This window comes from Hippocampus guttulatus, chromosome 5 (assembly GCF_054856545.1).
Source record: "Hippocampus guttulatus isolate MCC_2025c chromosome 5, RoL_Hgut_1.0, whole genome shotgun sequence".
In the NCBI taxonomy this organism is placed as follows: domain Eukaryota; kingdom Metazoa; phylum Chordata; class Actinopteri; order Syngnathiformes; family Syngnathidae; genus Hippocampus; species Hippocampus guttulatus.
In genome coordinates, this window is record NC_141265.1 from 12629524 (window position 1) to 12642167 (window position 12644).

A 12644-nucleotide genomic window follows, 5' to 3' on the forward strand; every position below is an offset into this window, starting at 1 on the left:
TTGTGATAGGAATAAAGTTCTTGTAATCGCACAGTTGTTGCGCCACGCGTTATTGGACGTTCTATTTTGTGGAGGATGGGAAAGTTTCATTTCACGCCACCACACTCGTTCTATACCACCAGTTCTCTGGTGAAGCGAATAAGAAAATTTTAAGCTAACGGAAGTTGGAATAACCAAAGCGCGCAAGGCAAACTACTATTCCCTCCCCCCGCCATCTTATTTTCATCCTCTCTGGCCAACACATGAAGAGCATTTTGCATGAATGGCCCGATGCGCTGCTGTTCCAAAGAGTGTTATCGTTTGGCAACGGCGGCGGAAGGGCGAGTCAAAAGTTCTCTGTCGATTGGCCTATTGGAAGAGGTGCCGTAAACAGGTGATAAGCGATTAGTAGACTTCAAGCTTTAAACGTCGATGCAAAGTAATAAAATCGAATCATGGACTGTTTGGATCAGCCGCTCTTCTATACTGTATAATGTATTTATATTAGTTTGTTAAAAAAAACAAAAAAACATTAGACTTGATGATGTTTAATTTATCCATTTTCCTCATATGAGCATCCAGATCATTTCCTGTGTGGCAGTAACTTAGACACCATCACACAAGTTGATCCTTGATATGGGCAAACCTGAAGTCTCACCGGAATTGCTGACCTTGCGTGATTTAAATTTTGAGGATTTTTTTTTCCAAGATCAAAACAAAATTGGAGAGTTTGACTTTGGAAGTTCCACCGTATATCATATGAAGCAATCAATCAATAAGTCATAGAAGAAGATGCAATTGGTCCAAGTGAAAGGAATTCCCATGAAAATGAGATGTTGGTCTCAATGCGAATCCTGCGGCCGAGCGGCCTTGTGACTTTGGGCTATGTGACGTGTTTCTTTCCATTCACTAATCGTATCAGTGTATAAAGGTGTCGGGATACTTTATGCAGTTGGTGTTCACGCTGGAATTGCAAAGCACACAGTGCAACGCGGTGTGTTTTTTCACCATTCCAGATTCTGCACTCCCTTAGAGACTTTGTAGAAGTGTTTGTATGTTCCTCTGTCAGTATCCTGACCACGGTTATCCCTCCTCCCTCCATTTTTCCCTTCCTCTTCTTCTGCACACCCTCATCACATCATGTTCATCTTCCACCTAACGATGGTCATTTCCTATCCTCGCAAATCGTGTCGATGGCACCTTGCGCTCATTTGCTCACCCCCTCCCCTCATTCCTGTCGCGATGATCGTTACCCATCCATACTTGTCAAATGGATGACATGCGGAACTCATCCCCACCCTTGTCCGATTCCTCCTTTTCAACAATCAACTTCTTCTCACAACTATTTCTGCACTTCACCTTATCAATCCGATTGTTTCCTATTTGTTTGGAAATGTTCCTTAAATATCTAAAATACATTTTACATACGTCCCGCCTTTCTTTGTTCCTATCCCTGGACTCTTTTTGGACCATCAACCGTCACGGCCTTTCTGTTCTCCATCCTACGCCTTCCTTCCCCCTCTCCCCCTCTTCGCCCCGCAGGACGATAAGGAGATCGACCTGGAGCACCTACACCGCCGGGTTAACAGCCTGTGCACAGAGGATGAAAGCCCCCACAAGCAATTCTCCACCTCTTCCGTCGATCTGACGCCCCTCGACATGGACGCGCTGCCCGCCGCCCGCCAAGCCCTGGAGCAGATAAGCGACTTCCGTAACACGCACATCACCACCACCACCTTCATTCCCGAGCAGATCCAGACCCTTAGCCGCAGCCTGTCCGCCAAAGCCGCCGCCGGGTTCTCGGCTGGCTTCGGCGGCGCCGGCGCCGGCGGCATCCACCAGGACCACCGGACTGGCGGAGTCGGCCCTTTTAGGCAGAGGGCGCCCAACGGCGGCTTCTTCCGTAGCCCCATTAAAACAATGTCCTCCATCCCCTACCAGCCCACAGGTCCGGGACCGAACTTTGGATATGGCAACGACCCAGACAGAGGTACATCCATCTAAGTGCTTGCTTAGGGATGGTTTGGTAAGGAAGAGGCAGGAGGTGTGGGGGGGGGGGGGGGTATTGGAAGATCCAACGGCGTTATAAAACAAACAATGCGAAGAGAAAGAGCCGCCGCATAGACACTTATGTACATAGTCACTTTTATGTTTTCAGTTTCCTCCTTGGAAGATTCCATTTTGTATGAGGGGGGAGAAGGTGTGGTTCTGCTCGGACATTCGGTATGGGTGCAAATGGGACAGTGTCAACAAAGAAATGAGATTTTTGTTTGATAGGTGTTCTTCTTGTGCTTGTTCGGGGCTGTTCTTTTCAGGGTGTGTGTGATTTGTTTTTGTTCCCCGAACATGAGGACTGCCTGTCTGACAATGTCCCTCAAGAACTCCTGTATTGCTCTCCTGCACTCCAGCTAGACCTTGGTGGCGGTCTAGCCATGAGACAAAAAAAATCTATCCAATCGGTGTGCCAATCCCTTGGAGTATTGCGGGAGAACTCGGACACAGGAATTATCTAAAAGTTCGGCGTCCATGCTCAAGTATCTCCCTCTTACTTTTCGAATGCCCGGTCATCTCTTAAGATGATGTCACCACAGCGGATCAGCGGGGCCGAAGACTGAACAAGGGAGTGAATGCAAACGGTGAACTTTTCAACTCCCCGAATCTTCATGACGCTGTACAAAAAAACGACGCCGGTCATTTCGGTGTGCCGGCCCGAAAACAAACGTGTCCGTTCTTTGATGCACATTGAAGACGCTTTGTGAACCCCACTGCACTGCACCAGTGCCCACACACCTGTAAGTGATTGTATGTGCAGATGACCTTTTTATTTTAATTTTTTTGTTTTGTTTCCTCACACATGGTACTGTACGAACTGCTTTTCAAGTCATGGTGAGACCTTTTCATCACACTCTTCGGAAAGGTAATAGAGGGGAACGAAAACAAACAACAATATACATATAAAAGAAATTATTTCAATGCTTATTATATGTCTTTTTATGAGATTTCTTTTCCGGAAAAAAAAAAATATTTTAACACGTGGAATGTGTTTTTGGTTAGGAAATCCCACCCCAAAAAAAAAAAAAAAAAAAAAATCATTGTTCCGAGCTGTCTAATTGTTTGATCTGCTTAAATAAGTGCTGTAGTCCCTGTTTTTTGCGACATGCGTCATTCGAAACTTACGTTTACATTTTTTGGCTTTAGTCTCAATGGCGTCTTAAAGCGTCATCCTCTAGGCTCATGTCTTAAAACGTCATGCTTTCGGGTCATGTTTTTGAGTCCCATGATTCATTTGTTATCAGCATCGAGTTGTAAAATGGGTTTAGTGTTGAAGAAGAGACCACTGCAAGAGCATTTTCAGAACAGGCCTTACTCGCCAACTAAACCGCTTTTACCCCCTTTGCAACTGCCAGTCGAACCCCAAATGTCCTAGCGTAGAGGAGAACACCGAAGAGCGGATGCGTTTGGAATATCTTTTTCTTTTTCTTCCTGTCACATTAAATGTACTGTGTCTCGATGACTTGTTTTTAAAGTGCCAATTAATTCCAACAAGACCATTAAGGTGCATTTCAGTGGCGATAGGCGGGTGGTGTACATGAAAAGCACTTTGTGTGGGCGGGGCTTTGGGTTGGTTCAATCGGAAGCCGAGCGGTTTTCATTGACACTTAATAATTGAAAGTGTTATCGTTGTTTCGAGCAATTTTTTTTTCATTTTATCTTTAAGAACTAAAAACGTTGTGCATAGAGAACTCGGTCCAAGCCACGGTGTTTAGAAGCAAGCATTCTTAGCTGTTCTTTTCTTATCTTGTTAAGCTGCAGTATGGCAACCGAATGGTAAAATAGGACACAGACATTTATCAAAGTTTTATTTAGTCTAAATCAAAGACATTATTAATGGGGGGGGGTGCGGGAAAAAATGTATATTTTACATGTTAATGCTATTTTTGTTAAACAAAAAGGAAAGTATCATAATGAGCTATTTTGTTGAGTTGTTTGTTTTTCCACCTTCCTACAGCGTTTCCCAAACTTTTTTCCAACTCAAGTCCCAAAGGGAATTTCTCTGCAGGAAATTATCCAAATGTATTTCCGTAACATCAATGTGAATTGACTTCAACATGATTGATTAATTATTAGTGATTTACCGACAGAAAATTGACCCGTGGCCCATTTTGGGTCCCGATGCAAAGTTTGGGAAACCCTGCCTTACATGATCAGCATGATCACATACTTATAAACCCCTTTTGCTCACACTCCTCTCAATTCATCAGATTTTTATTTTTTTTCTGGCTAAATAACAAAAATTGGCAAGTTACGTATTCATGAAAAAGAAGCATGCACAAACTTGCTCCTGCCGCAGTCTGTCGACGTTTTTGTTTTTAATTTCACATATTGAACTGCAGATTTTACTTGGAAACTTTCCAAATTAAGAATGACAACAAAAAAGAAAATATGATGTACAGTATTTAAGATAGGCCTATTTTGTTGTATGTGTTGCATATTATTCAAAAACTGAACAAACCGGAGGCCTCTGTTCCAGGTGGCAAAGCTTTCTGTGTATAATTTGTCTAATAAACAGGTTTTCTACAGTGGGATGTTTTGAGGTTTTTTTGTTGGGTTTTTTTGGCAAAAATTGAAAACCCATGTCGAGTAAGGACCACTTCATATCCTGAAGCTGGAGCTAGGTCAGGATTAGCCACCAGATGTCAGCAAAGGCAAGTATACCAAATTCTAAGGTACAGTATAATAGATTTTCTTTTAGAAGTGCATGGAAGTCCCCTTGACATGCTGCAGCTGATTCTTTAAATTTTGTGTGTTATGTGTCTTTATATAAAATTGAAGAACTGCTTAATTAGACTTGGGTTGTTTTTTTCCATTTTGCTTCATGCTGTGTAATGCATATTCTTTTTTTTTTTTGTAATTGTGTTGTAGGACAACGGCACAAAACCTTTTGGTGAACTGTCCTAAATTACTTCCAAACGTAAATTACTCCATTCACCGCAATTTTCTCTCTCAAACTTTCAGATGTATTCAGTTCAAAAATAACAATTGTGAATCTCGATGCCGTCATTCATTTTTCTGAGTATGCATGTGGAGAATATCCCTCAAAAACACTGATTGTCTTAATGATTTCTCACAAAATTGTCAAAAATGATTTCTCAAAGATTCGAGACAAACAAGCATGTGCTTATCTCCGTGTGTTTTTTTTTTTCATTTTCAAATAACCACTTCTGCAAGAATTCCTTGGGCATCACAATGTCCCGTCACTGAAGAGCTATTTATTTGTTTTATTTTTTAGGAGAGGCCCGACGGATACTCGTGGTCCTCTCGGACTACCTGGTCCCTGTTGATGCCAGATTGGTGGCCCTGAGCTGAAAGATTAACTCATGAAGTGTATTCTTGCTACTTTGCATTTCTTTTTTTCATGCCACCATAACAGGTTGCCATTGATACCAAAAAAGGGGAAATATTTAATGACAACCGTTGAACCAGAATTTTGCTTTCTCTCTCTCATGGAAGAAAGCGTCTGGCTGCTCAGAACAATTGTGCCCAACACAATTCATGATTTAAAAAAAGAACATTTTTGAAAAGCATGTACCGTCGCCAAAAACACAGCACCACGGCAATAACCAGGGATGCCCGCCGTTTGTTCCCTCTGCATTGGGTCTTTCAGTTGTCTTCAAAGGGTAAGTAGTTTTTCCTTTTCCTTTGCTTTTTTGAACAGGGGAAAGGTCAGGCTTTCTAATCGCAAAGATAAGTACATTACAAACTTTTTCCACTATGAATGAGACCAACACAAGTGGGGGTGTTTAGTGGATGGGTTTAGAATTGACCGATCACATTCAAACTCATGTTAAATGGGTGTCGCAGTTATCACACACCTACCGCCGTTTAAAGTACCACTATGTTACCCCAAATAAATTCACATACGGATCAATAGTTTGAATTCTTCGACGTAGTGTTTTAAATGTTCGGTAAAGCACTGTTACAGCTGCAGCGGTAGTGAACTGTCCATATAAACAAAGCTGTACAGTATCGTATGTATTCCCTTTAGCGTAGCTCCATCTAGTGGATGCATAACGTAACTGCAGCCATGATTGTAGCGTCTCTTCTCTGTGCCTTATAATGCGGTGCGTCCTATATATGAAAACGGTTTTGAAAAAGGCCATTCATTGAAGTTGCGCCTTATACTCCGAAGTACCTTACGGTGCAGAGAATACGGTAAATATGTTTTGGAACACGGCACGATAACAAACTGACAGAGATTTAAAAAAAAAAGAGCTTGTCCACAAACCTGGGGACTCTCATCTCTTCATTTCAAGTCTTCAAATGGTGAGTACTTTTACTTCAATTTTATTCTGCTTTATAGGGTTGTATGAGGTTGATAGTTTGAACCTGAAGTGACTGGATAAAGTCTTTTTACATGACATATCCGATGGCGAAATTGCATACCATTATCTGCCGCCACTTAGCTTCATCTGTCATATTGTATCGTTGGTATTTTAACGCTTCCTATGTTGAGTAGTTTCACCTTATTTCATTTATTTATTCATTTTGTTTGATTGTGTGGTGATTCATATGCTTGTACAGTGAAAAGTTTTCAGATGGTGATGATTTGTGCTTGGAATTGATAATGTCCCCTAACGTTACATTTGGGAGAATTGCATCCTAATAAATGTTGTTAGGTGTGTTCATCGATACTTCAAATGGTGAGTAGTTTTACTTTTTCTTCGATTGTACAGTAGTCACTGTATCTTAATGGACATGTAAACATACTTTTCCTGACCTATGGTAAAGAGATTTCAATCCTTGAAATAATGAGTAGTTTTACTTGATTTTCGTCTTATTTGTTTGATCATACTATGGTCATCTTAACACGTGTGACAGAAAAGAATGCTAAATATTCATTGAAGAATGATTTTATGATGAGGCTTTTGAGATTGTTTTTCAATGCTGAAATGTGCTCATACTTTTCATGATCAATGCTCTGTATTAGAGTATTTCAACCCTTCAAATTGTGAGTTTTTGATTGTATTAGTTTGATTATACAGTGAGCAATTGCTTTGTACACTTGTATAATATTTACAAATGTTAAGGTGTTAATTACTTGGTGATGATTCTATTGTTTGTACGGATGTAGTTAAAGGACATTTCTCCTTTTTTACTTCAGTCACATTCATGGGCAGTGCCTTGTAGGCCAGGCCACAGTGAACCACAGTCCGGGCTTGCGTTCCCCCTCGTGGCCCCCCTCACTTCAGCCGCGTGCCCGTCGCGTTGCGGTCTCCCAGGAGATGAGCATGAGGAGCGGCAGCACGCAGACTCCTCTCCCCGGTACTGGAATGATGGAAGCCCCCCTCCCTTTAGTCCCTTCTCTCCTCCCATCCTATAGAGGAGGTGCCCCCCCGCAGGCATGGCCAATGGAACATAGAGTCTCCATTGTGGCCGCGACACTTTAATAATGGCCGGCTACAATATCCAACCTGTCGGTAGCCTCAGGAGCCCCCGTTGGATGGAGGGGGGTGGGAGCTTGTTGGTGGTGAGAGGGGCGAACGCTCGGCGCCAGACCAACGTCCCTTGTGATGGATGCATGAATAAAAAATATATAGGGATGGAAGCCTACTTGCAGGATATTCCCTTTTTTGGCAAAAGGTATCTGCGGTGCACCCCCTTCCTTTTGTAGTTCAACTGAGCCGCATTCATCAGCGACTGCAGTGTTTTACAATTACCTTTATTGAACATAAACATATATTTTATGCAACAAAAACACACAAAAAAAGAAAATGGCCCCAAAATGATTATCTCGGTTGACAAACTTCATTTGTTTGGAGACGGTGTGCTCGAATCCAAATGTTCTCGAATCGAGGCTATGTTTCCAATTAAAACGAATGGAAACAGTGTTAATCCGTTCTGGCCCCAAAATGAGGTTATGTTGAGGTCTTTAGTTAAATATCAATACAGTAGAATTTAGAAATAAGTGAAAGCATACTTTTTTGTGAAACAATGTGATACGTTCACTGGTAAATTGCTGAGAAACGCTTTAGCCTTTTTGAGATAAGATATCCTTTATTTGTCCCACACTGGGGAAATTTAATAGATAAAGATGCTCTCCAAGTTTCATTCATCTATGCACATCAAAAAGAAGGTTCCTCTTCATAGTGAGACACAAAAGAATCCCGCTTTATTTCATAAATTCACCAATTGTCTTTTGCTCATGGAAAACCTCATCCATTCTATGCAATTTCTTTAACGCAAGATGCCACAAAACGGCACCAAAGCCCTGTCTGGTATATCCTCACTGTAGTCAAAGAAGGATTATGAAGGAATACAGCTCAGAAAAGACTAATATATTTGCATTTTATGTAGGAGCTAAATTTAGCCTGGGTTGTTTGTGGTTGGATCTTTGCCATTTACAGTATTTTTTTAAGGTTTATGAGTATGAAATGACAGTGTATTAGGATCGTACTTTGTGCCATATTTATTGTGTAAAAAAAGATATGTAGGCCAGCAGACATCGGCCGTCGTTACTTGAGCTTTTTCACAGCAAAACTTTATTGAAAATGTATCGTTCAGTTGAACACAAAGCTATTATTCTGTTGTATGAATGGCAACAGGTGGATACACAGATTAATTGCAGCTTCTTCCACCAAGTGGAAGAGCATTTCATTGTTCTGCCTGTCGCTATGTGTTGATGTAGTAGATAGATACATTGTTTTTAGTAAATAACTAATAATCTCTCACAGCACGCTCTGTCGAGGTACAGAGGTTGGGGATCAGTGAGCTACTGTATTCAACGTCCTTAATTGAGCATAGTGTAATTTGACTTAATAGCCCACTATTAGCGTGCTGCATCATTGGCCACACTGCACCTTTGTAGCTTTGATTGTTCTTCAGTGGCATGATCACATTGATTCACATTATCGCAAGTTTATACACACACTCACACTCACGTGTGTCACTGGAGCCCAGCTCATGTTTCTGAAGCCTCCCGTGAAGACTCGTACACCCGTCAGGGCGTTCCGAGGCGTGGATCAAAAGAGTCGCGGAGTGCGACAAAAGCCGAGTGGAACTAGAGATGATGGAAGGAAGGAAAGTGAGAGAGATAGGGAGGGATCGAGAGAGCAAAAGGGGGGATAGAGAAGGGAGAGAGACAACCCCAGGAACCCTTTGTATGCCCCCGATCCCATCTCCCATTGTAAATTTCCCCAGTGTGGGACAAATAAAGGATATCTTATCTTATCTCATCCCACTTTATTGCCTGTACAGGGAAGTATTTTAATATTTATTCATATTTATGTATAAAAGCTCAAATGAACAACTCACCCTTTCATTTTGAGCCATAAAGCAGTCTTGTGACTTATGTTGATTTTAGTCAAATACTGCAATGCGAGGACAAAGATGAGAGTTTAAATACATTTCATCCCTGCTTCTATGGTTATCATCACACTTTTCCTCTTTGGCCCCTTCCTTCAGATGTGCGGCTCCGTGTAAAGAAAAAACGTTTAAAGTCTTTTCAGGAGGTCAGTTTAAGGATTTTTTTGGGGGGTGGGGGGTTGTTTGTTTGAGGGGGGTCTTTTTGGGTGATGTTGAAGGCATTGACACCTTCCCCCTGGAGGTTATTTATGTTGTTCTGAAAAGATCAGTCATCAGTGCACTGTTAAAAAGAACTATTCTATTGGTCCCTTTTGCAGAGTCCATGAATATAAGATAATTAAGAAAAAAAAGTTTGGAGCTACCTCATGTAAAAATTAAAATACTGTTTCTAACTAGGCTATCGCAGTAGTAACGCCATACTCAATTAAAAACATTAGGTCCTGAATATGAAACAAATACAAACTAGGTCACGTACGGTGGCAACTGAGCGTGCCTTTTGTTGTTCACCGACAGTCCCCTGTCCAGGCACGTGACACACAAAGTGCACCTAAACCCGTGCACTTGTGTACTCAGTGGGAGGTTCAGACCCCTATTTTCCGCAAAAGTACCACACTTTTGTAGTATTATATAAACAGTCTGACTTGGAGAGGGGGTGCATTGAACGTCTCCTTTGAGGCTTACTTTTTCTTTGCTTTGCTTTTTTTTTTCTATTCGTCTTCTCATTGGTCGACTACACGCGACCTGCGCGAGGAGGGGGGCCGCGAGACGCGTGCCGCCTTTTAAGCGCACGTCGCGTCTCCAGACACCCAAGACACGCGACGCGCGCTCCTCCTCACGCAGCGCGGAAGTCAAAACAGTCCCCGGTATCGTGTTTAGACTACCACCACTTGTAGGAGTTATTTGCCCAGCGTGGGGGGTAAAACATGGACGTCCTAAGCGTGGCAGACTGGTGCCAGGGCGCCAAGGAGGCGAACTATGAAAGTGATCCACGCGACTGGCTCGCTCCCGCGCAAACTTCAGGCGCCTGCGACACACGCGACTCTTCGGCGGACTACCTGGGACATTCGCCCTGCTCCAGCACCGGCTCTTTTCACGGTAAGACATTCTGCTGTTTGTATATGCTTCCATTAGTTTATTTCGTATGTGGACTTATATGAGAAGCAATCATAAAATTGTGGTGAAGGAAATTCATGAGGTGCAAAACCGTGGCAGTATATGTCGACAGACAGATAGATAGATTTTTTTTTTTAATGGAGCGTTAAATGTCGTTATTTTGGCGTGTTCCTGAAAGTCGGAAGTGACTCGGTAAATTAAGTTCCTATGGTGCGTTTCTTAAAATGTGAAATTAGGCAACTCGGGCAGGGTGAGCGGAGTTTCTATGTTGGGTGCCAGAAAGTATTGAAATTAGAAAGTTAGGGGAAAGTTTAAAAAAGTCTTTGTGGGACATTTTAAACCTTTAAAGCAAGTGAAATGAAGTTGGAATTTTGCTTTCCAATAATTTGGAAATTAGGGAAAATGTCATGAGGGAAAATGTTTTTTGTACACTGCTTCCAGAAACATAAGAATTAGAAAGTTTGTACAAGTTCAATTACGTTATGATAGTTAAATGAAGTTCGTTTTTCTACTGTGCGTTCCAGAAAACGAGGAATTGGAATAAAGGTGCAGTTCAATGAATGCAAGTTACTTGTAAAAATGTGCAAAGAAAGTAGGCTACATCTTAGTGCGGTCAAACATGATTATATTTACTTGTTTTTGACATTTAATTTACTTCCCAGCGGTCCTTAAATACCGCATTGGGTCGTTGGTATGACGTCACCGACCAACTAGAAAATGATCTTCTCGCTATTCCAGAGAGTGGCTCGCCGGGCTCCGGGGGTCCCCCCAGCCCTCCCAGTTATCGAAAAGCGTCTCAGGGCTCGCTCAAAGTCCGAGAGCTGTGCCGCCTGAAGGGCCTGGTGGTAGCCGGCGCCGAGCAAGACGCGTCCGCCCGGCAGAGGGCCCCGTCCAGCAAACCGGCCAACGGCGTGCAGGGGCAGAGGCGAGTCGCCGCCAACGCCCGGGAGCGGCGGCGCATGCACGGCCTCAACCACGCTTTCGATGCACTCCGCAACGTCATCCCGGCAATGGACAACGACAAGAAATTGTCCAAGTACGAGACGCTTCAAATGGCGCAAATTTACATCAACGCCCTGGCGGAGCTCTTGCAAGAACCGACGTCGTCTTCGTCCGCCTCCAATCCGCCAAAGAGCGACCTGTCCGCGGGTTTCGACGGCGGGGCTCCGAGGTCGCCCTCACAGCCGACGGCCAACTCTTCCGAGGGCCAGCTTGCCGCGCACATCGACGCCATGTCGCTGCGAGCAGCCTTCGACGACGTCTCGTTCCCCTCCTTGCAGCTGGAGGAAGTTGCGGGCTCCCCTGCCGCGGGGGCCCCCGGTGGACGCGTTGACTCGCCCCGCAGCGACGGCGAGTTTTCCCCGCGCTCCCACTTCAGTGACTCGGATGAGTTGGCGGTGGAGGAGGACGAGCTTCACGCGGTCTCTTTCTAAAATGAAAGAGACATACAAATATATTGGAACACCACGCAAGCCCAGTAGTGTCAACCAAATTGCCCCCAAACGTTTTGTTTTTTAAATAATTATTTCTTTGTGACATATTAGTTTGGTTCATGCCAATTTGAGGTTGCCAGGTCTCATCGCCATTGTATCCCCACTTCACTCCGACCAAAAATAAGCAGTCCGGTCTTTTACTAAATTGTATTTTTATCGTTATGATGTTTGTTTAATGTATTTTTTTTTTTTGCAACTTCAAAAGTTCACCATGTGCACTTTAAAATTGTAATAATGTGTAGCCTATGTGAGCCAGGGGCTTGACAAATGATTTTTCTATTCCACACCACAAAAAAAAAAAATATTTTTGCCTGCTTGTAGCATAGTACTGCCAATTCTACCCAATAGAGCCTATTTAATGTAGCCATCACCGCTGCCTTCTTTTTTTTTTCTTTCCTCTTGTATTTTGCTCCTTTTTTTGTATGTTTGTCTTTTGCTTTCACTGGATGAGATTAATTGACATGTACATTTGTTGTTTTGTTTTTGTTTTTTGTAATATGTAGGTAACTTTTCTGGAAAAGTTAACATTTTGCCATTGTTTCTTCATTGGATTTTGGAAATAAAATGCAAACGAAAAAAAATGATTCTTTTTTTCATTTACAAACCGAATTGATTTACTTTTGCACTCAGTACAAATAACTTGGCTTTGTTGTATTTTGACTTCGTTTTGCAAGATGCAAATAAAAAAATAAATGG

At 42.7% G+C, this 12644-nt stretch overlaps 2 protein-coding genes across 4 annotated transcripts in view; both read left to right on the forward strand.

The window, feature by feature from the left end:
- The window catches only part of grid2 (glutamate receptor, ionotropic, delta 2), a 377460-nt gene extending 372895 nt beyond the window's left edge, over window positions 1-4565 (forward strand). For 2 of the 3 annotated variants that reach the window (XR_015100984.1, XR_015100985.1), the window contains exon 17: window positions 1522-1643. Coding sequence is in view for 1 of the 3 variants with exons in the window: in XM_086111957.1 (XP_085968083.1) it covers window positions 1522-1983 (462 nt within the window). In the remaining 2 variants the exon portion in view is untranslated. Of the gene's footprint in view, window positions 1-1521 lie in introns of all 3 variants that reach the window. The other variant, XM_086111957.1, reaches the window with a different exon arrangement.
- Window positions 4566-10265: 5700 nt separating this feature from the next.
- Window positions 10266-12352, forward strand: atoh1a (atonal bHLH transcription factor 1a). The gene is made up of 2 exons (XM_086111801.1): window positions 10266-10437; window positions 11194-12352. The coding sequence occupies exons 1-2, from the start codon at window positions 10266-10268 to the stop codon at window positions 11886-11888; spliced, it is 867 nt and encodes a 288-aa protein (XP_085967927.1). The 3' UTR covers window positions 11889-12352.
- Window positions 12353-12644: the final 292 nt, after the last annotated feature.